Source organism: Delphinus delphis, chromosome 1 (assembly GCF_949987515.2).
Source record: "Delphinus delphis chromosome 1, mDelDel1.2, whole genome shotgun sequence".
NCBI classification, from domain to species: Eukaryota; Metazoa; Chordata; class Mammalia; order Artiodactyla; family Delphinidae; genus Delphinus; species Delphinus delphis.
This window is the reverse complement of record NC_082683.1, coordinates 59,573,735-59,597,917: the sequence shown is the minus strand read 5'-3', so window position 1 is coordinate 59,597,917 and position 24,183 is coordinate 59,573,735. Positions and strand designations below refer to the sequence as shown.

General features: G+C 37.1%; 1 protein-coding gene across 2 annotated transcripts in view; it reads right to left on the bottom strand.

Annotated features, from left to right (window-relative positions):
- The window catches only part of LRRC7 (leucine rich repeat containing 7), a 498,137-nt gene extending 474,848 nt beyond the window's left edge, over positions 1 to 23,289 (bottom strand). For both annotated transcript variants that reach the window (XM_060005892.1, XM_060005902.1), the window contains exon 1: positions 23,143 to 23,289. In XM_060005892.1, coding sequence (XP_059861875.1) covers positions 23,143 to 23,144 — 2 coding nt within the window. In that variant the 5' untranslated portion in view covers positions 23,145 to 23,289. The remainder of the gene's footprint in view (positions 1 to 23,142) is intronic.
- Positions 23,290 to 24,183: the final 894 nt, after the last annotated feature.

Below are 24,183 nucleotides of genomic sequence, written 5' to 3'. Positions count from 1 at the left end.
TACTCAATTTGGAAAATTAAATGTTTAGAATCTTCTTTCATCTGCATCTAACAAGAAGAAGAAACAGACAATTTAGAGTATAGGCCTGATCACATTATCCTTGATGGATCTATATGTATATACAGGTTCGTTGTCAATTTTTTGTTGTTCATTTATTCCCTTGTTATTCATTTATCCCTGCAATATTTATTGACTAGGTACTGCATGATAAGAGCTGGGTGTACAAAAAAGAATAAGGTGCTATTTCTGATATCATAATGCTCATCCTAGCAGAAAAGACACATAAACAATTAAAATATAATTAGACTTCTGGTAGAGGTATATGCAAATTACTTTCAAAAAGCAGAGGAAAAGCCACTAACTTTCTCTGGACTAGAAGGAGGAGAAAAGCTATAGAAAGGCTTCATGGAGAAAGTGATATTTGTAACTAAGAGTTATAGAATGAGTAAAAGTTTGCCAGTATTTCCGGCAGAGAACATGGCTTGGAGCAAGGCAGGGCACATTTTTGGAGCTTCTAGTAGTGCGATATGGATAGAATATTAAAGGGATCTAGGAGGGGAAGTTAGAGCAGAAGTCACTGTGCATATATGTAATCCATGTCAAAGAGTTTGAACACAGGGAGTCAAGGATGATTTTGAATCAGGAGAGCTATCATAAGTAGAACTCCTGAATTTCACGAACTCTCAAGGCCAGAGAGCCCCACGGAGGTTGGATTGGAGGAAGAAGAGTCCAGAGGGAATAAGGGCCAGTCAGAGGCCACTGCAGTAGGGCAGAGGAGACATAAAGACGTCCTGAACAGAAAGAGCAGTAGTGAGACCAATGAGGGTAAAGGGATTTGAAAATATTTGAGAATTAGAGCTCCCAGAACTAGAAGAAAAAGCCTATGTTGATAAGGGAGGGAAGAAGTGAGAGATTTTAAATTTGGGTGATTGAGTAAGAAATATAAGCAATAATCAAAGAGAAGTGATTTAAGAAGGAAGACACTTTCTATCAGTAAAGTACTCTATGATATTATACCATATTTTAACACATGCATACTTAAAAATATCCCAATAGACATCTAAGTATACAAACATGTACAATATATTTCTTCAGGTAAATATACTAAAGGCAAGAAAATAGTACCTCGTACAAATGACATTGTTTGGATACAGCTGTGAAAAGGGCATGAACATGTTAGGAGTTACTAGAATCGCTTGGATTCTGTTGTGTTCCTCAGAATTCAGAAAACAGTAATTCCAAGGTTTAACAATAAATGGGATTCCTTAGAATCTTTGATTTTGTTGCTTAGTAATGGACAAAAAAGACAGTATTTTGGAGAAATAACAAGTATTTAAGTAATACCCATTAAATTCTTAAATAACACTTGAAATGCCAAAAATAAAGTCAGCTAAAAATGCCTTTTTTAAAAAATTGGGGTATAGTTGCTTTACAATGTTGTGTAAGTTTCTGCTGTACAACAAAGTGAATCAGCTATATGTATACATATATGCCCTCCCTCTTGGACCTCCCTCCCACCGCCCCCCCATCCCACCCAGCTCCCTGCGCTGTACAGCAGGTTCCCACTAGCTATCTGTTTTACACCTGGCAGTTCACATGCATCAATCCCAATCTCCCAATTCATCCCCCCACCGCCATGTCCACACTGCCATTCTCTATGCCTGCATCTCTATTCCTGCCCTGCAAATAGGTTCTTCTGTACCATTTTTCATATATACAATGGAATATTACTCAGCCATAAAAAGGAACGAAATTGGGTCACTCATAGAGACGTGGATGGACCTAGAGTCTGTCATACAGAGTGAAGTAAGTCAGGAAGAGAAAAACAAATATCGTATATTAATGCATATATGTGGAATCTAGAAAAATGGTAAAAATGCCTTTTTAAAATTAATAGTTTGATTTAAAAAATCTTCATTGCCATTTACTAAACTGAAAAGACTTATTTTTCAATTAACATAAAAATAAATAACATTTATCAAGAGTTATTGGAATTATTTTAGTTACTGGCATGCATTAGCTCATCTAAACCACCCCCCCGCCCCAATACCCTATCAGAACAGGATTACTTGGCATATTTTACACATCAGAACCCAAGGCTCAGGAAGACTAATCTGTCCACGGTCTCACAGCTGGAAAAAGGCAGCATTAGGGCCTGTTCCAGACCAGCTGAAGCTAAAGCCCTTGCTCCTGACCAAAAATGCTACATGATCTCCCTTCATGTTTTGTCTTTGTAATCAACAGAACATATACTTCACTGTGACCTTGGGCAATTCATTGGTACTTTTAGGGGAACTATGAACTCAATATGGCAAGTGGTATAAGGAGCAGCATTTATTAAGCCTCAACTAGCAGTGTTAGGCTCTTGTTGATTTGTATCTATTATCCTATGTAATCTTCAAAACACTCCTTTGAGGGAGCTTATAGTTATTATTTCAATTGTCCCCATTTTACAGAGGGGTAAACTGAAGATCAGAGGGGAATAGAGGAAGCGTTAGGCATACAAGACATACAGCTTACTGGTAAAGAGGGTAAAGAGTATGGAAATCCACAGAACTCCTCAACCACTTCATCACAATGCCTCCTCCTTGAAGGCATATACAAGGTCTCTTTGGAGACCTCAGCTCAGCTTAAACTGAGAGGAATATAAATAAAAAGAAGGAGCAGAGAATAAGTTTAAGAAAGTTGTAAGTGAAATTTGAAAGCTTGTGGACTTCAGCTTAAGAAATTGAGACATTTTATAAGCAGTGGGGAATTACTGGAGATCTCTCAGAAGGAAAATTAATTTTGTATGGAAGGCCTTCACAAAGATTAATTTGACAGATGGGTGATGGAGATTAAAGTCAGAAAAACTAATTAAAATAATATATTAAATTCTTACATATAGGGAAAGAGATAGGAGGAAATAAAACATTTTTAAATGGGTCAATATTTTAAATTGACAAAAATTGAAATTAAATTTATTTTGAAATTTTGGCTTATCCTGTAATATAACTGGAGAGAGTAAGCTTGACTGAGTGTCAGACCAGCTCTTGCTACCCCCGCTTTTTAACAATAGTAGATTTAATTCTGCAAAAACCTTCTGTTCTCTATAGATTCATACTAGCATCCATAATCCTTCCATTTTAAGAAACATTTTTGTAAGCAAAGATTTGTATTTAGTTGATATTCACCATTTTTGTGATATAAAGGAACCAAAGGCACTACCTTATAAAATATATAAGGTAAACAATGGAACAGTTTGCTAATTAAAAATTCTAGAAAGATATATATTTTGGTAATAGTTCATGTAGTTCTTCCTGAATTCACTGGTGGCTGAAGGTGTCATTCTGACAAGGTCAGTGGCCCTCATTTAACTGGCTGCAAGTGTTTTATCACATATTGCACTTCTAAGAATGTTAACTGTGATTGCCCACAATTTATTCTTGACATCTGCAGGCTTTTCGAAAGCCTCTCTTTTTTGTGTTTATGGTGCAGATGAGTATCAACATCATAGACATTTCCATGTGTGATGGGAATTATCTTCATAATAGTGACTTAATTTACAAATATATAAATTATGTTTAAGATATAGACTATCATCTTTTCAAAGGCTTTATATTTCGTCTAGCCTGATCTATGCAAATGGTAAATATATCCCTGGAAAAAAAAGAACTACAACATTCTACAACGTGAACTTTTCCTTATGCAATAAAACTTCCTGTTTCTATCTTTTCAACAAAAGAGAAAATTACTTTTTAGTCTATAAATTGTTCATGCTTCCCTTTCTCCTCTTAATTTGGCACAAAGACCTTTAATTAATATATATGTAATATAATATTACATATTATTTTATTTTTTCCTAAAAATCATATTTGCTCACAGAGTCAGTGAGCATTACATAAGGAAAAAAATTATAGCATGCCTAGATGAGTTCCTGAAATGACAGTAGGTCTTTAATAAATGTTAGCTTTCTTCTTCTCCTTTTACTCCATTTGTACGTGTATTCATTTTGAAGCATTTTTATAAACGTCCAAGATAAAACAGTTTGAAGGATAAGAAAGATAAAACTGTACATGAGTATAGCAGTTCCCACTCAATAAACATGTATGGAACACTTTGTATGGCATTGTGCAGTGCCAAAAGAGAATGTCGTGGCAGAGGTTTTCCACCGGAAGTGAACACTCATTTGAAAGAGAAAAGTAGACTAGGAGTTAACCAGGTGAAGAGAGCAGTTAATGAGAACAGCATAGGAAAAGACCCTAAGGTTGTAGGAAACAGGCCTGTTCGAGGCACTGAAAGAGGACCAACATTTTTGGACACGTAGGAAGTCAAGTTGGAGTGTGGATAACAGGCAGACTTGAGGGACTTGCAGAAAAAACTTTGGATTTTGGTCTTTGTCCCAAAACAAATGGCAAATTAATAAACTGTTTTCACTGGAGAGGAGATAAGGTGACTTGATTTGCATGTCCAAAGTATTACTAAGGCAACACTGTGCTTGATACTTTTTCTTACATAAATTATTTAATCATCACAACAGTTATGTGAAATGAGTAGTATTATGTTTGTTTCAAGGGTGAGTAAATTATGATGTGAGAATTAAAAATAACTTTCCTAAGTTTTTACCCAGCAAAAAAGTAACAGAAAAATGTTTAAACCCATATATTTGATTTGACTGCAATTCAACTACTCATATCACTAAACCACAGAGGGCAGCAAAATAAAATTTTGACAGACATTTGATAAAATAAAAATTTAAGGCCAGGACGGCAGAAGGCAAGAGAGTAATATAGGTTAGCCAACAAAGGTAATAAGAATTCCATGTCTTCTAAAATAGAAGAGCCCCAAAATACCCTCAAATATTTCTGTCATATAGGATAGTAGAGAAATGAAATTCTGAGGAAATAATCATTCTGTCCCCCTTTGCCTCTGAAGCTTTTTTTTGCTGATCTGCTTGGAGTTCACTTTCATAAAAACTATAACCAGTCACAACAGGATATTTAGGATAAAGGAATTAAGTGATCCCAAGCTCTGACAAAATCTAAAACCAAAACCAAAGCCAAAACTAATGCCAAAACCAAAGAGCTATATTCAGCAAAATGAGTAAGTCTTTCCAACTGCCTCAGATTATCCTGGAGTCGTGTTTTCTCAACTATTTTGCTTATTTAGCTGAGCACAGAAGACACTCATTAAGAGGTAACGCTGGCAGTCCCAAATACCTTCCTGTCCTGCAGAGGCCTCGAATATACACTGATAATTTGGTGTGATAAAGTGAAACCCTCTGGGAGTTACCCCTCTGTCAATCGAAGGAAAAAAAAAAAAGGAAGAGCTAATGCAATGCAATCCTGGACCATAAGACAGTTCAAATGACTTTGCTGAACTCTAATTCTGTCGGTAACCTGTAACTGAAAATAAATAATGTCTATATTTTCTTAAAATTTCCCCAGTTGGGGGTAAAATGTTTTTCTGTTAAAATAGAAAGTGAGAAACTATAAAATAATTATATTTTAGCATGATAATTCTTGAATATAAAACATAGTGATTTTCAAACACAGCAACCTTACTTGCCTCTGTTTTATGCATTGGAGTTTTTTGTACTGTTTCACTTGATAAAAACGTTTCATGGGCTTCCCTGGTGGCGCAGTGGTTAAGAATCCACCTGCCAACGCAGGGGACACAGGTTTGAGCCCTGGTCTGGGAAGGTCCCACATGCCGCGCAGCAACTAAGCCCGTGCACCACATCTACTGAAGCCCATGCACCCTAGAGCCCGTGCTCTGCAACAAGAGAAGCCACCGCAATGAGAAGCCCATGCACCGCAACGAAGAGTAGCCCCTGATCGTCACAACTACAGAAAGCTGTGCACAGCAATGAAGTCAGGTGGTTTCAAAAGAACACCAAAGAAGTTTAAACATAAATGCTCTTACATATTTACTTTTGAATAATTTATTTTAATTATAAATACATCCAATTTTAAGGATTCCATCTAACAGAAAAAAATAAAACTTTCTTTGTGAAAATACGATTCATGAAATAAATAATGGTCACAAACCACAGTGCTAGATAAAGTAGGCCTGAATAAAGATAAAATATATAAGGTTTTGAACATTAAAAGGAATTTCAGATTATAGCTTTATCAGTTGATAGTTAACTATCAGTTATCTGAGAGTTCCAAAGTACTATTCTTAAAATCTAAATCACTCCACAGATCCTCCAGACTTTCATAAAAGAATAAAATTTTACTTCATAACTAAGCTTCAGTGTTTGAAAACATAAATTCTGTTCCCCTAAGCTAAAACTGAGTTATTATTTATCTAAATTTCAAGATGAATGTTATTTTTTCAAAGTGCCCCATGGTAGGATAATAGCTATGCTAGGGAAATAGCAGGGCATAGTCCAAGTAATTTATTTGAGAAATTTATAAAATACATTTGAACTCAAAGAAAAAAAAATCAAAATATATACACAAGTAGTACTGTATTAAACAGATCTGCATGCTGGCCAGGATAAAAGGGGGAAAAAACAAAAGCAAAAACAAAGAAGAGAACTAAGAGAACTCACAGTTGATATCCACTGCCTCTATTATCTTTGGTGCCAATCCACTTGAAGGCAGTTCTGTTATGGTAGGAAAACTCTTTTCAAGCATAAATGCTAAGAATGCTACCCAAGCCATAAGCAATGATTTGAAAAGACTCAGAGTTCCTAACAGCATCACTGAGCCTTGATTATAGTTATATGATTTGTTTTAGCCAATGGAATGTGAATGGACATAAAATACGCTATGTGTGAGCAGAAGCTTTCACTGAACTTGAGTGGGTCGGTTTGGCCTCTTGTTCCTGTCCTCTACCAGAAGAACAACACGTCCCAGGTAACGGTACTCCTTCAGCCTGGACTGGAGTGAGAAGACTGGGTGAACAGAGCAATGCAGAGTTGCTGCTGTAAGTGAGAAATAAATGTTTGTGGTTGTAAGCCACTGAAATGTTTTGGTATCTTTAGTTACCACTGCAAATGCTAACTGGAAGAAGGGGTAAAATAATATTTTACTCAGTTAGCCCACAAATTGTTGGTTACTTGCAGCTGAACATATTCCTAAATAATATATCCATAATATGTACATAAATAAAAGATTATCACTTTACTTATATATGCACTCTCTGGGCAGCAATTTACAATGTGTCTGAACTGACAGAACTTAGCATCAGAAAATTATAAATGTGAAGGCCTAAAGGAAAGGGACCACACAGGGGATAACTTGCAAATGTGTGTGGCCTTGCCCAGAGAAGTATGCAGCATGGATACCAGGGTAGTTACAGGGCTACAAGAGGATAGGAAGTACGTGAGATGGGCTGCTTAAAACAAACTATACCAACAGTTAGCAGCCTTCTGTTCATCTCAGGCAACCAAATGTAAAAGGACCAGAAGTAAATTGCTCTTTCCAAACTTTAAAGCATAACAGAAAGAGGTAGAAGAAATTAGTATTTGAAAGGAATGGATACACATTCATGTTTTCTTTTCATGCCAGAGAATAATTAGAAGAAAAGCAAGAGAGCAATATCAAGTGAGTCACTCTAATGCATACTCAATTATCATTTATTTGAAAACTTTTTTTCTTAAAAAGAGGCTTTAATTATTTTCCCCACAAAAGTATTCGCTACATTTCCAGTAATTTTATATAGGGATGTTTAGCTTTATAAGCTGATGCTCTGATTCATGCTTCCTCAATATCTCAGTCAGTTGCTCAGTTTCCTTAATATTAGTGTCAATGTTCTAGTTACGCTTGAATAGATTAGCTCCCTATCCAGGATTCTTCAGACAATAAATTGTACCTCCATGTGTCCAGTTGTTCCTGTCAGAAATCTTGAAATAATCCTTGATACCATACTTATTATCTCTAGCCCTTTCCCACTATCAATTCAGCAAAGAATACAAGAGGTTCTACAAGGCATACCCACTTCTATCCACCTGTGCATTTCCATGACCAAAATCCTAGCACAAGATACCTTAATATCTTGCCCAACCTACTGTAAACATCTCCTAATTTAAAAATCCCTACTTCCTCTCTGACCTTCTGGTAATGCATTTTAAATAAAGCAGCTCAAGTGATCACTTAAAAATATCAATCAGTTCACACCACTCTTCTGTTTAAAAATACTTAATGACTTCACATAGGATGTAGAATAAAAATCTTATATTCTTAACTGGGTCAATAAATTCTGAGATGATCTGGTTCATGCCTGTCTCATATTAATGCCAGTCTCTCCTTGCTCCCTAATATTCAGCCACACTGGCCTCTTTCCAACTACACTGCCCTCCAATGCACCACCTTTTTCTGATTTAGAGTCTTTGCGTACACCATTTGCCCAGCCTGGAATTCTCTTTCTCCCTCTCTTTGCCTGGCTAACTCCTATCATCTAAGATGTCTTACTTAAATATTAGTTCATCAGAGATGCTACTTCTCCTGCTCAGATCCGTATTACATTCACTCTCAGTACCTTGGTCTTTTCCTTCGTAGCTCTTATCATAACTTGAAGTTTTATATTCCTAGAGGGATTAGTTGTTTAATGTCTGCCTACCCCGTTAGGCTATAAGTGCCATGAAAACAGGGGTCACATGTGTAATCAGCCTTGTCTAGCACAGGGCATGGCACAGAGTAACAGCACAATAAATATTCAAAATGGATGAATGAATTAATGCATGAACATGAGTAAAATGTATTAAACTGAGAAAATGTTGCAGATTCTAGTAGATTTGGTAGAGTTTTTTATTATAAGTATTGTCCCAACAAGCTACAGAATGATAAAATATGTATCTCGCTGGTTTCTTCAATTTGTTCACAAATCAGAGGAGCTGCTTCTGTGTGGTATGTACAAGAACGATGGCAGAGTTCTTAGACTTTAGGTGTATCAAAATATGTGTGAACACACAATTATAAACTAAGAAAGTCAAAGTGCTTCAAACATATAAAATTTTCTCAATTAGACTGATCTTTGTCTCTTTTAAATATAGCTTTTTAAATTACTAAAATTTTAATTACACATAAAACAGAATACATTTTTTTATACAACAGGTTCTTATTAATTACCTATTTTATACATATTAGTGTATATATGTCAAGCCCAATCTCCCAGTTTATCCCACCACCACTCCCCACCCCTCGACAACCGCTTTCCCCCCCACTTGGTGTCCATATGTTTGTTCTCTACATCTGTGTCTATATTTCTGCCTTGCAAACTGGTTCATCTGTACCATTTTTCTAGATTCCACATATATGCATTAATATATAATATTTGTTTTTCTCTTTCTGACTTACTTCACTCTGTATGCGGTGTCTAGGTCCATCCACGTCTCTACAAATGACCCAATTTCATTCCTTTTTATGGCTGAGTAATATTCCATTGTATATATGTGCTATATCTTCTTTATCCATTCATCTCTCGATGGACATTTAGGTTGGTTCCATGTCCGGGCTATTGTATATAGTGCTGCAATGAACATTGGGGTGCATGTGTCTGTTTGAATGACAGTCTTCTCTGGGTATATGCCCAGTAGTGGGATTGCTGGGTCATATGGTAATTCTATTCTTAGTTTTTTAAGAAACCTCCATATGGTTCTCCATAATGGCTGTATCAATTTACATTCCCACCAACAGTGCAAGAGGGTTGCTTTTCTCCACACCCTCTCCACCATTTGTTGTTTGTAGATTTTCTGATAATGGTCATTCTGACTGGTGTGAGGTGATACCTCATTGTAGTTGTGATTTGCATTTCTCTAATAATTAGTGATGTTGAGCATATTTTCATGTGCCTCTTGGCCATCTGTATGTCTTCTCTGGATAGATGTCTATTTAGGACTTCTGCCCATTTTTTGATTGGGTTGTTTGTTTTGTTAACATTCAGCTGCATGAGCTGTTTATATATTTTGGAGATTAATCCTTTGTCCATTGATTAATTTGCAAATATTTTCTCCCATTCTCAGGGATGTCTTTTCATCTTGTTTATAGTTTCTTTTGCTGTGCAAAAGCTTTTAAGTTTTATTAGGTCCCATTTGATTATTTTTGTTTTTATTTCCATTACTCTAGGAGGTAGGTCAAAAAAGATCTTGCTGTGATTTATGTCAAAGAGTGTTCTTCCTGTGTTTTCCTCTAAGAGTTTTATAGTATCTGGTCTTACAATTAGATCTTTAATCCATTTGGAATTTATTTTTGTTTATGGTGTTAGGGAGTGTTCTAATTTCATTCTTTTACATGTAGCTGTCCAGTTTTCCCAGCACCACTTATTGAAAAGACTATCTTTTCTCCATTGTATATCCTTGCCTCCTTTGTCATAGATTAGTTGACCATAGGTGCATGGGTGTATCTCTGGGCTTTCTATCCCATTCCATTGATCTATATTTCTGTTTTTGTGCCAATACCATAGTGTCTTTATTACTGTAGCTTTGTAGTATAGTCTGAAGTCAGGGAGACTGATTCCTCCAGCTCCGTTTTTTTACCCTCAAGATTGCTTTGGCTATTCAGGGTCATTTGTGTCTCCATGCAAATTTTAAGAATTTTTGTTCTAGTTCTGTAAAAAATGCCATTGGTAATTTGATAGGGAGTGCACTGAATCTGTAGATTGCTTTGTGTAGTATAGTCATTTTAACAATATTGATTCATCCAATCCAAGAACATGGTATATCTCTCCATTTGTGTCATCTTTGATTTCTTTCATCAGTGTCTTATACTTTTCTGAGTACAGGTCTTTTACCTACTTAGTTGGGTTTATTCCTAGTTATTGTTTTCTTTTTGTTGCAATGGTGAATGGGATTGTTTCCTTAATTTCTCTTTCTGATTTTTTGTTGTTAGTGTATAGGAATATAAGAGATTTCTGTGCATTAATTTTGTATCCTGCAACTTTCCAAATTCATTGATTAGCTCTAATAGTTTTCTGGTAGCATCTTTAGGATTCTCTATGTATGGTAGCATGTCATCTGCAAACAGTGACAGTTTTACTTCTTCTTTTCCCATTTGTATTCCTTTTATTTCTTCTTCTTCTCTGATTGCTGTGGCTAGGACTTCCAAAAGTATGCTGAATGATGGTGGCAAGAGTGGATATCCTTGTCTTCTTCCTGATCTTAGAGGAAATGCTTTCAGTTTTTCACCATTGAGAATGATGTTTGCTGTGGGCCTTTATTGTCATATATGGCCTTTATTATGTTGAGGTGGGTTCCCTCTATGCCCACTTTCTGGAGAGTTTTTATCATAAATGGATGTTGAATTTTGTCAAAAGCTTTTTCTGCATCTATTGAGATGATCATATGATTTTTATTATTCAATTTGTTAATATGGTCTATCACATAGATCAATTTGTGTATAGTGAAGAATCCTTGCATCCCTGGGATAAATCCCACTTGAGCATGGTGTATGATCCTTTTAATGTGTTATTGGATTCTGTTTGCTAGTATTTTGTTGAGGATTTTTGCATCTATATTCATCAGTGATATTGGTCTGTAGTTTTCTTTTTTACAGAAATGTAGATCAATGGAAAAGGACAGAAAGCCCAGGGTGATGGTGGCCTAGTAGAATGAGTTTGGGAGTGTTCCTTCCTCTGAAATTTTTTGGAAGAGTTTGAGAAGGATGGGTGTTAGCTCTTCTCTAAATGTTTGATAGAAGCCATCTGGTGCTGGACTTTTGTGAAGTTGGAAGATTTTTAATCACAGTTTCAATTTCATTAGTTGTGATTGGTCTGTTCATATTTTCCATTTCTTCCTGCTTCAGTTTTGGAAGGTTATATCTTTCTAAGAGTTTGTCCATTTCTTCCAGGTTGTCCATTTTATTGGCATAGAGTTGCTTGTAGTAGCATCTCTTATGATGCTTTGTATTTCTGTAGTAGCATCTCTTATGATGCTTTGTATTTCTGTAGTAGCATCTCTTATGATGCTTTGTATTTCTGCAGTGTCCATTGCAACTTCTCCTTTTTCATTTCTAATTTTATTGATTTGAGTCCTCTCCCTCTTTTTTCTTGATGAGTCTGGCTAAAGGTTTATCAATTTTTTTAAACTTCTCAAAGAACCAGCTTTTAGTTTTATTGATCTTTGCTATTGTTTTCTTCATTTCTATTTCATTTATTTCTGCTCTGATTTTTATGATTTCTTTCCTTCTACTAACTTGGGGTTTTGTTTGTTTTTCTTTCTGTAGTTCCTTTAGGTGTAAGGTTAAATTTTTCTTATTTCTTGAGGTAGGATTGTATTGCTATAAACTTCCCTCTTAGAACTGCTTTTGCTACATCCCATAGGTTTTGGATCATCGTGTTTTCATTGTCATTTGTCTCTAGGTATTTTTTTATTTCATTTTTGATTTCTTCAGTGATTTCTTGGGTATTTAGGAATTATTCTTTAGCCTCCATGTGTTTGTGTTTTTTACATTTTTTTCCCTGTAATTGATTTTTAATTTCATAGCGTTGTGGTCGGGAAAGATGCTTTATATGATTTCAATTTTCTTAAATTTACCAAGGCTTGATTTGTGACCCAAGATGTGATCCATCCTGGAGAATCTTCTGTGTGTACTTGAGAAGGAGGTGTAATCTGCTGTTTTCGGATGGAATGTCCTATATCTCAATTAAATCTATCTGGTCTATTGTGTCATCTAAAGCTTGTGTTTCCTTATTAATTTTCTGTTTGGATGATCTGTCCATTGGTGTAAGTGAGGTGTTAAAGTCCCCCAGTATTATTGTGTTACTGTCGATTTCCTCTTTTATAGCTGTTAGCATTTGCCTTATGTATTGAGGTACTCCTATGTTAGGTACATATATATTTTTAATTGTTATATCTTCTCCTTGGATTGATCCATTGATCATTATGTAGTGTCCTTCCTTGTCTCTTGTAACTGTCTTATTTTAAAGTCTTTTATCTGATATGAGTATTGCTACCCCAGCTTTCTTTTGATTTCCATTTGCATGGAATCTCTTTTTCCATCCCCTCACTTTCAGTTTGTATGTGTCCCTAGGTCTGAAGTGGGTCTCTTGTAGACAGAATATAAATGGGAATTGAATACAATTTTATATTAAACTGTAAACTAGAGGTATGTCCATATAACAGCCCTGTAATTGTGACACCATAAACTGGACATCAGGATTCTTTCACTAGAATTTCACTCAGTGAATTTGAAAGGAAGGAAAGTCTAGGTTACCTTGAGTAACAAACACTCCCCCAAATCTTAACACAACAATACATTCACTCTTGCTCATGCTACATGTTGAAAGAGATGACTTTATTTAATGTAATTGTTCAGGGGTCAGGCTGATGGAGGCCCCATCATGACAAATATGTCTGTAATTGCTGTATCAGGAGAAGAGCAAATAGTGCACTAGGTCATAAATACTTCTACTCAAGAGATACTCATCACTTTTAGCTCCTATTGCATTGGCCAAATTAAGTCACATGTCAGCCTAACTGCGAAGAGGGACTGGGGACCTAAATCCTATGACGTTCTCAAAAAGGAAAGAGAAGAAGAAATCCAGAGGAACCACACTAAAAGCTGCCAGAGTCAGAGACATTCAGAGGCATAAATGAAACCATTCATTCATACAACATGCATTTTTTCTGCACTATGCTGTGAACTAGTATGCTAGGAATAAAAATCAAGTGAGCCACTATACATGTGGAGACAACCACTTAAACAATTATTTAAGGATGCTAAGAATGATACATATTCACATTTTGAAGAATCCCCAAAAGACCAACTTACAGTGATCTTGGGTGATCACACAAATCACACAATTTAAAGCTTTGATCTTTTTAAAAAATATAATCAAAGCACTCTAAAGTTTCATTAAAGTATATTAATAGTTATATATATTTCATTTAACTAAGCAGTCTAAAAAGAATGTACCAACTTAACAGTGATCTTTACTCAGCTTAAGGGTAAATTTCTTACATGTCTCAGATCCAGAGGAGAGTGTAAAACTTTTCAAGTAACATCATAGGGTTTTTTGTTGCCTTCCTTCTCAGTGTAAATACTGGAAGCTATTATATTACTTTTTACAATGTGAGTCCATCTGACTATAATTCTTGACTCTCAATAAAATGTCCTACTTTTTATACCAAAAATATACTATTTTATCCATTGTTAAACAAAAATATTAAAATTTTAAGGACATTTAAGACAAGAAAATATTCATCCATATTTCCAGAATCCAAATTCAATTTTCTTTTTTCTGCATTCTTATCTATCTTTCACACATTATCATACAAAGAAATTCTACTTGGAAAAAGGAGAAGAAGATCAAGAATATATTCCATTCTAAAAATTGTGGATAACTTTACACATGCAAAGAAGACATGTACTCTTGAGCTTTGGGGCTGTCCTTGTCACATGCAGAGCCAAAAGGGGTGACAAGTGCATCCCCAAGACTGTGTGCAAAGAGACTGATGTTATTCCACTAGCAGTCACTATTACACCATGTATTCACAGCTGAATTTATGCTAATTAACAAAGAGTAGAGAAGATATATACCTTGCCAACTGTTCCAGGAGACAAGGGCCCTTGGCCTGGCTCAGAGGGTGTATTTAGGATAGGATGCATAGAGAATGTACCTAGGACTAAGAGCTTGACATATATACAATTATATTTAGGAAAAGCAGACATTAAACACTGTTTGTACAAACCATGCTTTAAAATTTTACTCACCAGCACATTTTAGACTTTAAGATAAATGCATTCTCAATTACCCATCTTCCTAGTTTTTCCAATATATTTTCGTAAATGAGCATGTACCCCATCTGTTAATTCATATATTTATTAACTATTAATAACTATATTTAGTAACTATACTAATAACTATATTTACTAATAAAGCTTATTTTCTTCATAATTTTTATATAGAAAATAAATATACATTGCAGTTCTAGTAGTTTCTGTACCAAGGTACAAAGAATACATCACCTTTGCACCTTTCCCCTTGTTCATATCCCACTTTGGTATCCACTATGTTTGAGTTTCAGCAGCTTGCTTTTATTCTGCAGGAAGTAAACCTTAGTTATATCGAGATAGAAAAAGCAAGTAAGCAAGTAAATAAGCAAGCTAGCAAGCAAGGAATCAAATGCAAAAAATCCCTTACTCCTTGTAGTACCTGTCTAAATAACGTCTCTTTAAATAGCATTAGATCATTTGAAAGACAAAACAAGCATTATTATGGAGGTAATTCAAACCCTGGACGGGTAAAGGTTGACATCTTGTCTTACCTTTAACACCTAGTCTTAGGACATTCAGATTTTGTCATATAAAATGGTATGTGGGATTATATTCACAGATACAGAAATATGTTCCATTCTATCACACCCACGAGTCCCAGAACAGTACACTGAAAGCTGGCATGAATAAGAACCATTCCACAAATGAAAAGCAGAGCTAACGTTCTGATATGTAATGAACTAATTTAGTCACCATATTTTTTTCTTCAATTTTAAACATTAATGCTACACTAAGAAGTATTCATTTTTCCTTTAAAAATGGTTATGATATGTGGCTATGCAGGTAGTCTTGTTAAGTAGATATTTCTGTATGCCATTATTTATAAGCCAAATACATATTTTAAGAGATGTACATCATCATTTCAAAAATGTTTTATAATTGTTGCTAATATGTTTTGGTAGTAGGTTAGAAAACATCTTAAGTTTCCCAGTAACTGAAGATTCTAGATAAAATGTATTCAGAATTTTAGTATTAGAGAAAACATTAAATGAGAAACATTTGTTTCAATTTGTCTCATGAAAGAACAGAGAATTCCCTTCTTTAAAGTTGTAACAGTCATAACATAACAGATAAGTAAGTAGATATTTAGCAGTAAGAGGAAATTTATTATTTCAAAGTTTCCTCCAAATATAACTTTGTATGTATATACAAACTTTGTATATATATACAAAATATAACTTTGTAATGCCAAAAAAAATTAACAGAAATGAGTATGTTTTTAGAAATTTCAACTATATCATATTTTATTTTCCTGATAAAAATGTTTTCCTAATCAATATTCAAGGCAATATTTTATAGAAAGGTCTAACCTCACTTTAAATAATTCTTGTTTTCTGGTAAGAAAAATCATTGATTATCCTTAATGAAATTAGCAAATTCAGAAGAAAATTCATTTATTTAAAAGGAATTGAACTTTTCTCCATCATCTAATATTTAGTTGGCATTATTCTAAATAGATCAATAATTTAAAAGAACATTTTAATTTTCATTAAAAAGGCTGTAGTATCCAAACTTAGAATACTTTAATATTAGTGAAATTAATTCCATATTTCTTAAATAATGGTACCTTTGTAAAAATAGAATACTTAACAGATGGTAAATTTATAGAATTTAACTGCCTAGATAGTCAAATCAAAGTGGAAAGATAAGGCAATTGTCCAAAAATCTTAGGCTAAATAAAAACTCAGGCCAAAATTCAAGCCAAAAATGAAATGAGAAAGAAATGTATTTTGGGTGGGTCATCATGTTGGCTGACTTCATTAACTGAATTTAGTAGACGAAGATTTTCATCCTTATTTCCCTTTGCTAAGGTGTAAAATTTCCAGAAGTTCCAAGGGTGTGGTTTTAGTGGCCGAGGTTGGAAGCCAAGAGATCTGGTTCTATTTATGTTTCTCTCACTAACAGATGTGTGACCTTGTACAAGAAAGCACACTTATCTGGGCTTAGTTTCCTCTTTTGTAAAATAAGACCCTCTAAAGTCTTTTAACTCTCAGAAATGTTATGAACTCATGAAATAGTAAGATGACAGCTATGTGAGAGTATGTATTATAAAACAGAGCAATTACAGCTGTATGTGTATGTGTGTGGTATGCTCAATGTTCAACAATATGGTATTACCCTAAGGATATTGCTAATATTTAACAATCACTCGAAGTTTAAATAGGTATTTGATTTAATTATAATAGCTTTTATAATTGTCTTAAGAAATTAATCACACTTGAAGTAGGGAAGAAACTTTTTTTCATGTCTTGTGTTACACCAACTCAGAATAACACCGGAATAAATATTCAATGTGATGCCAGTGCTAAGAATATGTGGTCGGAGGTACATCTCCATTCTAATGACTCTGTAAGATGCCTACTCATGGTAAGAACTGCAATGGTGAATGCATTAGATGCAGAAAACCTAATAAGTTAATATTCAAGAAGTCTAATTATTTGCACTTTTAAATTATTTTAGTTACACCATTTGTGTCATATTAATTCTTCAAATTCAGCTGACACATTTTAGCTTTGTATCCATTACTCACCTTTTTAGTACAGCAAAGGTCTTCATAACATTTAGGCACTATCTCAGTAAGGTTCATTTCTTGCCTCTCCTTCCATTACCACATAATTTGATAATGCAGACAGCCATCTATAAAATATTTTGCCACTATACAAACCAATATTTATCTCTTTTAGTATAATAATAACATAAAAGCCTGTAATTTTTTTTTCTTGGGGAATTAAATCAAATGCTCTCTTAGACTGTTTTACCCATCTTTTCCTCTGCTAGCTCTGTATTCCACAGTACCACCTCCTTTTCTTTCTCCCTGTGAAAATCTCATAATAATAGTACTTACACTATTAGTATTTTTCTTTTCAGGTCACCTACCTCTTTTGTTTAACTGAAACCTACAGCATCTCACTTGTTCTCATACTATTTTACCTCTTGAAGAGCACAAAATTTAATTCTCTCCATCTGAACATACACACACACACACACACACACACACACACACACACACACCACACACTTACACATATATCCTGCCATTCTCTTGCTCTTAACAAATTTGTTATGCTACCACCTTGGGCCTGGGATCACCATCACCTCAACCTACTGAACTTCATGTAGAGTAAAAGTACCCTGGCACAACTGAAGAAACTGCATCTTTAAGAAGCCAGTAAATGAAGTCTTTAAACAATGTTAAGCATCTACGCTAGTGTTAAAATATTTAAATAGATCATGTCAATGCTAATATAAATTTCACTACTTCATCTCTGGTAACTACTATTGCTTTCATGTTTATTAAAGTGAAATAATATTTTTCTACAGAGATTTTAAGTAATTTATCAAGCAGTGAACAGTACAGTGAAAGTGAGTATATGCAGGAAATCCTTTGGGTTATTAAATTTATTTAATAATTTTTCCATGTGTCATTGAATGACAAATGATAATTTTTCTGTTATGGTTAATAATTTACATAGCATATATGATACCTCTCCAGAGGTTTATATATCAAATCACAATTTCAAAGTAGATATGACAGCTATTGACTCAAAATTGCTTTACTGAAAACTTCCTTACTGTACTTTTATATGACAAATTCTAATAGTTTATTAAATGTTTCTGTCATGAATTAATTATGCCAGGAAGATAAGCAGCAGTATCTTCTGTACCAATATTAAACGGTGGTCACAAAAGTAATATGGTGCATTATTGCCAAATATGTTGATCACTTTGAAAAGTTGTTTCAAAATATTAAGTTTTTTTAATTCATTAGGAAATAATTCAATGATCTACAGATTTCTGTCATCTAACAAGCACAATTTTTGCCTGTGAAGGAGAAGGCATAGGATGGAGAAAATGGTACAGAAGCCAAATCTGGGTATAAATCATCACCTTGTAGCTATGTGACATGGACGTATTACTTCTGTCTTTGAACCTAAATTTTCTAATCTTTCAAATGGTGAGAATAATGCTTCTTAAAGGATTATTTTGAAATAAGGCACTTATGGTAGGTCTTTAGGAGCTGGTAGCTGTTACTATAATTATGCACTATGGTAAGAGAAGCCAGATGACAAGGGATGGTTCCTGACCACAAAAGGTCAAGAATTTTAAGCATATCACTTAATTCCAAGATAGGAAATAAACATATTTAACTATTTAAATGGCATACCTTAAAAACATACTATGCCATCACGACATATAACCACACACACACACACACACACACACACACATTACTATAGAAAACCTCATTTGTACCAAAAAGTTTATGTTGCACTCTTCTAAAATGTACCATTTTGTCTTATTATTTGCTATGTACTAGAATTATAAATTAGCAATTATTACTACTTCTATTTTATAGCATTAAAAGAGGCTGGTTTGTATTACCAGGATCACATGTTAATTCTGGAAGTACCTATGGTTTTCTTAATCCTCTTTCACTACCTCAGGATAATTCACTAGAGTATTTTCTATAAAAACATGGATATTTCTAATGATTCAAGCCCTATTCACAAAACCTGGCTAAAAACTTCATAAAGGAAAAATATTACTGTTTTGTGGCCATCATTTTTCAAACATTGTTGATTTATAGTACCACTTTGAAATTTGAGTTTTCATTGATAATTCACGAATCAGTATTTTAACATATATACAAAACCTACCATCTAGGCATCTCCTTTCTGATTTTGTGGTTCCTCAGAGTAGAATTTAATAGCTACACTATATGGTCAAATTGCTATTTTAATCTTAAAATTCCAATTTTTAATCCTGAGACATTAAAAACCCTCCACTGAATACTGATGTAGTAAACAGCTTCAAAGTAAAAATGTCAAGGTTCTCAGAAGATCCTAGAATCATCTTCTATATGTCCTTCCTTGAAGATATGAATTACTTAATGGTCACTTGGCTTGGCACAAACTAAAGGTCTGTTCTGTGTCACAGATGTGAATTAACGTTTCCCCCAAAGCCATCTTGCCAATTCACGTGACTGACTAGACCCAGCCAAAACAGAATATGGATGATACTCTACAAAGCAGCCATTCTTACTGGAGAGACCAAAGTACTCCAAGTAATGTCTTTTATCGGTTATGTGGTTTGTTATAATTATTATACTCAGTGAATAGCATATATTCTCTAATGAAGAATTTTCCAAAAATTATGAAATAATTTATGTGAAGGAAAAAGAATGGAATATGGATCCAGAAATAACTCAGATGGTAATTTATCAATAGTTGGTTACTCTTTGTGCACTCTGTTAATTTGGATATGAAATGAAATTATAATATCATGGAATGAGGGATCCAGCCTTACACTGGGACAACAGTCATCAGAAGATAAAATTATAGTAAAAATAGGTGTAATTTTGATACATCAATGAAAACGTACCTTATCTTCAAATTTTCAACTGTTTTATTTATTTTTTCAACTATTTTTAAAGGGTGGACATTTTAAGTCATGATTAAAGAAACTAGGTTTTCATATCAAGTATTACCATGTACTATGAACTGCAAATGAGAGAGATCTAAGAAATACCCCTGAGAATTAACACCATGTGGATAATACAGTCACTTAATGATTTCATAATTGATAAAAATTCATAGTGATATTAATCTGTATCTTTGCATTTTTTTTAAATCGAAAACACACAAAAATACAGATGCACAAAAGCACTTTAAGCTATGTTCTATATTTTATAGAGGAAGCAGAAAAATTAAAAGCTTACAAACAAAAGTGGAATGAGATTTTAATTAAGAAAATTTTAATGCCAGACTAAAGCAGCACTAAAATTCGGAATAAAACATGGCTACTGTAACTGAAGCAGGTTTATTTCTTTAAGAAGTGCTTTCTAATTCTGAAGCTGCATATGTGCAGGCACACGTGATGGGGAATGTAAGGGTTGCCATGGTAAGTACACATCTTTTCTTGGGCAGTCAAGTATTTTTAAAACTGTATAAAGAACTCTCACTTCATAATATGTCATGGAAATTGACTCTGCTTTCATATTAGTATGATGCAATGCAGCACAGGACAGAAATAGCCCACATTTCTAAAAACTTCAGCCCATTAAGATCGCTTATAAAACATGGAGTGAAAATGAAATAAGAAATCTCCAAGTCAGGGAACTAATTAAATGGTGGGTCTAGAACAAGTTCTACCTCCATTAAATTAATAAATAATCACACCCCAGGACATTCCACATGCCTGATACACTCCCCGGGAGTCCAAAACGCAAACAGCGCTAAACACCACCCTCAATATACTTTAGTCATATGACTTACTTTTAAGGAAAATTAAAATTATTCCTACAGCCCTACTTTCTCATTCTTCCCCGCGGCGATCAATGGTTTCCAAGAAGCAGGGATGTGACTCTTATCTACTGTCTTTTGCACAAAATCTCGTGGTGCTTCTCTTAAGAGTCTGTGAAGTCAGTTCAAGACGCCTGGATGGAGGCGTGACACTTGGACTGGGGAGGTGGCAGAATCTTTTGAGAAACGCAGCAGGTTCTGAGGCGCTAGAGAACCCACGTGTGCAGGGGCTGGAGAACTTTTCCGCCACGTCTCCCGGAAGGAATGCCTCACTTTTAAATAGGGTCTAGCTGGGGCGAGGGGCGGGGGTGGGTGGAGGGTGGGCAGTAAAAGAGGAGAGGTGGGCGGCAGAGCAGAAGGTTCAAACCCTTCACAGGTATCTACTCGTGCTTCTCCACATTCTATTCTCGCCCCCTTCAACTTTATTATTTTTCCTTCTTAAAGGAGGACTTAAGCAACAGGGATGCCGAGCATCTCATAGGCTCAGCCTGGAACAAAGAAAATCGAGTTCCTAATACTGTATCGCTCCTGTTGGAGATCACGTGTCCTGCTTTCACTGGAATGCACTCTTCTCGCCCACGCTATAAATTCTCTACTGTGCTTAGAAATTTTACCCAGGTTAAAATATGCTCACATACAAATTGCTTTTCATCTACCAAGAGAACCACATTTCAATGTAAACAGGTACACATCTTTACGTGGTGACCCAGTTACCACTGCAGGTAAATTCAGAAGTGTATTGGGAAAGTAATGGGAAAGAGCAGGTGGAGGACCTTTTATGTCTCACTGAGCGTACCCCCCCTTACCCCCCATACACACACCTTTTCTAATTTCTTTTGAAGGACAACTTCGAAAGGAACGTGGGAGTCGTGGGAGTCTCAGATGGTTCCTTCCTGAAGCCGATTCCCGGGAGTTGTGAAAGTGACCCTTCCCTTCTCTGCCTGGCGCTGCGCCCTCTCGCCCAGCCCGCTCGCTTTGTGACTTGATGGGGAGGAGACAGTGAGGGAGAGGGCGGAGGCGGGTCCTTTATGCAGCCCTGATGGGCAAGAAGTAGTATAATGAAGCAATTCTGCAGCCATCTCCGTTATTATTAAGTCACATTCTTTTTAAAGGCATTCTGTACAAGCCGCATTCCCTCACCCCCATTCTTGACTCTGCAAACTGTAAGGCAGGACACCCTGTGGCAGCCAATTGAGTTGTCCGTGAGCTAAGGTGCTATGGTTATCGTAATGTTAATGTGCTTCCCTCCCTCTTTCCACGTAGGATCTGAAACTAGTCCTGCATCATTAATGACTCTAAGAGGAGGATGCTAGATGCTGAAGGGGGCTCAGCACTGGGATTGGGAATAGAGCTGGCTCACCAGCTTCGCCGTGCAACACAAAGAAGATGTGTGGGTAGGAGTTGTCTAGCTTAGGGGGAAGGAGACAACGCTTTTCCTGACTCCCAGGGAGAAAGCTTTCGCTCCATCGCTCCCCCAGTTCTTTCGGTCTTCCAGTCTCTCATACTCCTTCTTCCCCTTCATCCCCTCCCCAAAACCCCACCCGTTCCCTTTAATCCCCAAAGGCATAAAGATTTTCTAATTGTATTTTTCAAACAAATAGACATCAAACAGGAATACTACAGCTTCTAAGATAAAGGGACAAACGCGACCTGCCACAAGTGTGTGTGTGTGTGTGTGTGTGTGTGTGTGTGTGAGGGGGGGTAGAGGGAGAGAGAGAGAGAATATCAAACGAGCGCTTCATCCTTCAGACACCTCCAGGAAAAAACTGACTGGAGATACCCAAGATAATAAAGAACTAAGATCAACCTCAGCTCAACCAACGGTCCCAGCACCAGGACCCCAATCTAGCTCTTTACCTTTCCTTTTTGCAATATGTAACCCTTTAAGTTCAGCCCAGGCCGCTCGGCGCTCCCCTGCACCCGCACAGCTAGCACCCCATTCTAAATGCCCCGCAACCTACCACCTCCCCGCCGCCTCCGCGGGCCACCGCGCAAGCAGCTCCCAGAGGGCGCTGAAGGCTCCGGTCCTCCCACCCCCGCCCCCGTCGGCCACCCGGGTCCCACACCTCGGGCGCTGTGGCTGTCGCGGCGAGGCCCCCGCAACCCCCTTGGCCACAGAGCGATAGTGTCCTACTCACATCGCCGGCGGGAGAAACTGCCCATGAGGTTCCGGAGAGAGTGAATCGTGCAGCTGCCAAGGGTTATTCCTTAAAGTGTTCGGGGGTCCGCAGTGGAGTGGGCACGAGGTTCCTCGGAGGAGAGGAGCGGTGAAGGAGGAGAAGAGGAGAAAGAGGGGATTCCAGGCAGGTGCCACGTTAGACCATGATGCCCGTGCCCTTCAGGTGGACACCTGGAGAGGTTCCGGCGGGAAGCAGCCGAGGGGAAGCCCGAAGCGCTGGCGGGGGAGGCAGGAGCGCATCCACTGCCCAGCTTCCGCCTGCCCTGCGCGCCGCGCTAGCGACCGCAGCAGAAGAGGCAGCGGCGGTGGCGGAGGCGCAGCTCCCTCCCCACCCCCAGAAGGCTCCACAGACAATGAATCCTGGGCGGAGAAGATCCGAGCAGAAAAGGCGAATCTTGCACCCAACTCCGTAACACCCCCTGCCCGCTGCCGCGCCTCTCCTGGGCGAGGATCCCCGGGGACCGGGGCGCAGCGGGCGGTTCGGAGGGGCAGTGCGCTCCCGCGGCTGCAGGCGGCGGCCGAGTGGGCGGTTGCAGGTCCCTCCGGCGAGAACCCGCTGCCCAGGGGCTGAGTGTCCGTAGCTTCGAGCCCAGGGTTCGCCCGGAGTGGGGTCCTCCTCGGTGCAGTGGCTCGGTGAACAGGTGCCAGGATTGGCAGGCGAGGAGGCGCTGCTCCTGGCTCTTGGCTGTGTCTCCGTGCTCTCCCCGCCCCCTCTCTTTTTTCCCACCCCCTTTTCCGACGACACCAGCTGCAGCTGCTTCAAAGTGTAAAAAATGTCAAGGAGATTTTCCAGCAATAGGGGAGGGGGTGACCACGTTCACAGCCCTCGGCCTCTTTTTGAGATCCTCGCCTGCCCCTCTGACCTCCACTCGGGCTTCCCCAAATTGTGAGAAGAAAAATCCCAGTCCGGCGGCGAATTGAAATGGTCGCCTTCTCCCGGCTCCGGCACAGGCTGTTGTTAGAGAACGGGACAACAGGCCGAGCTCTCTGGGTTCTTTCA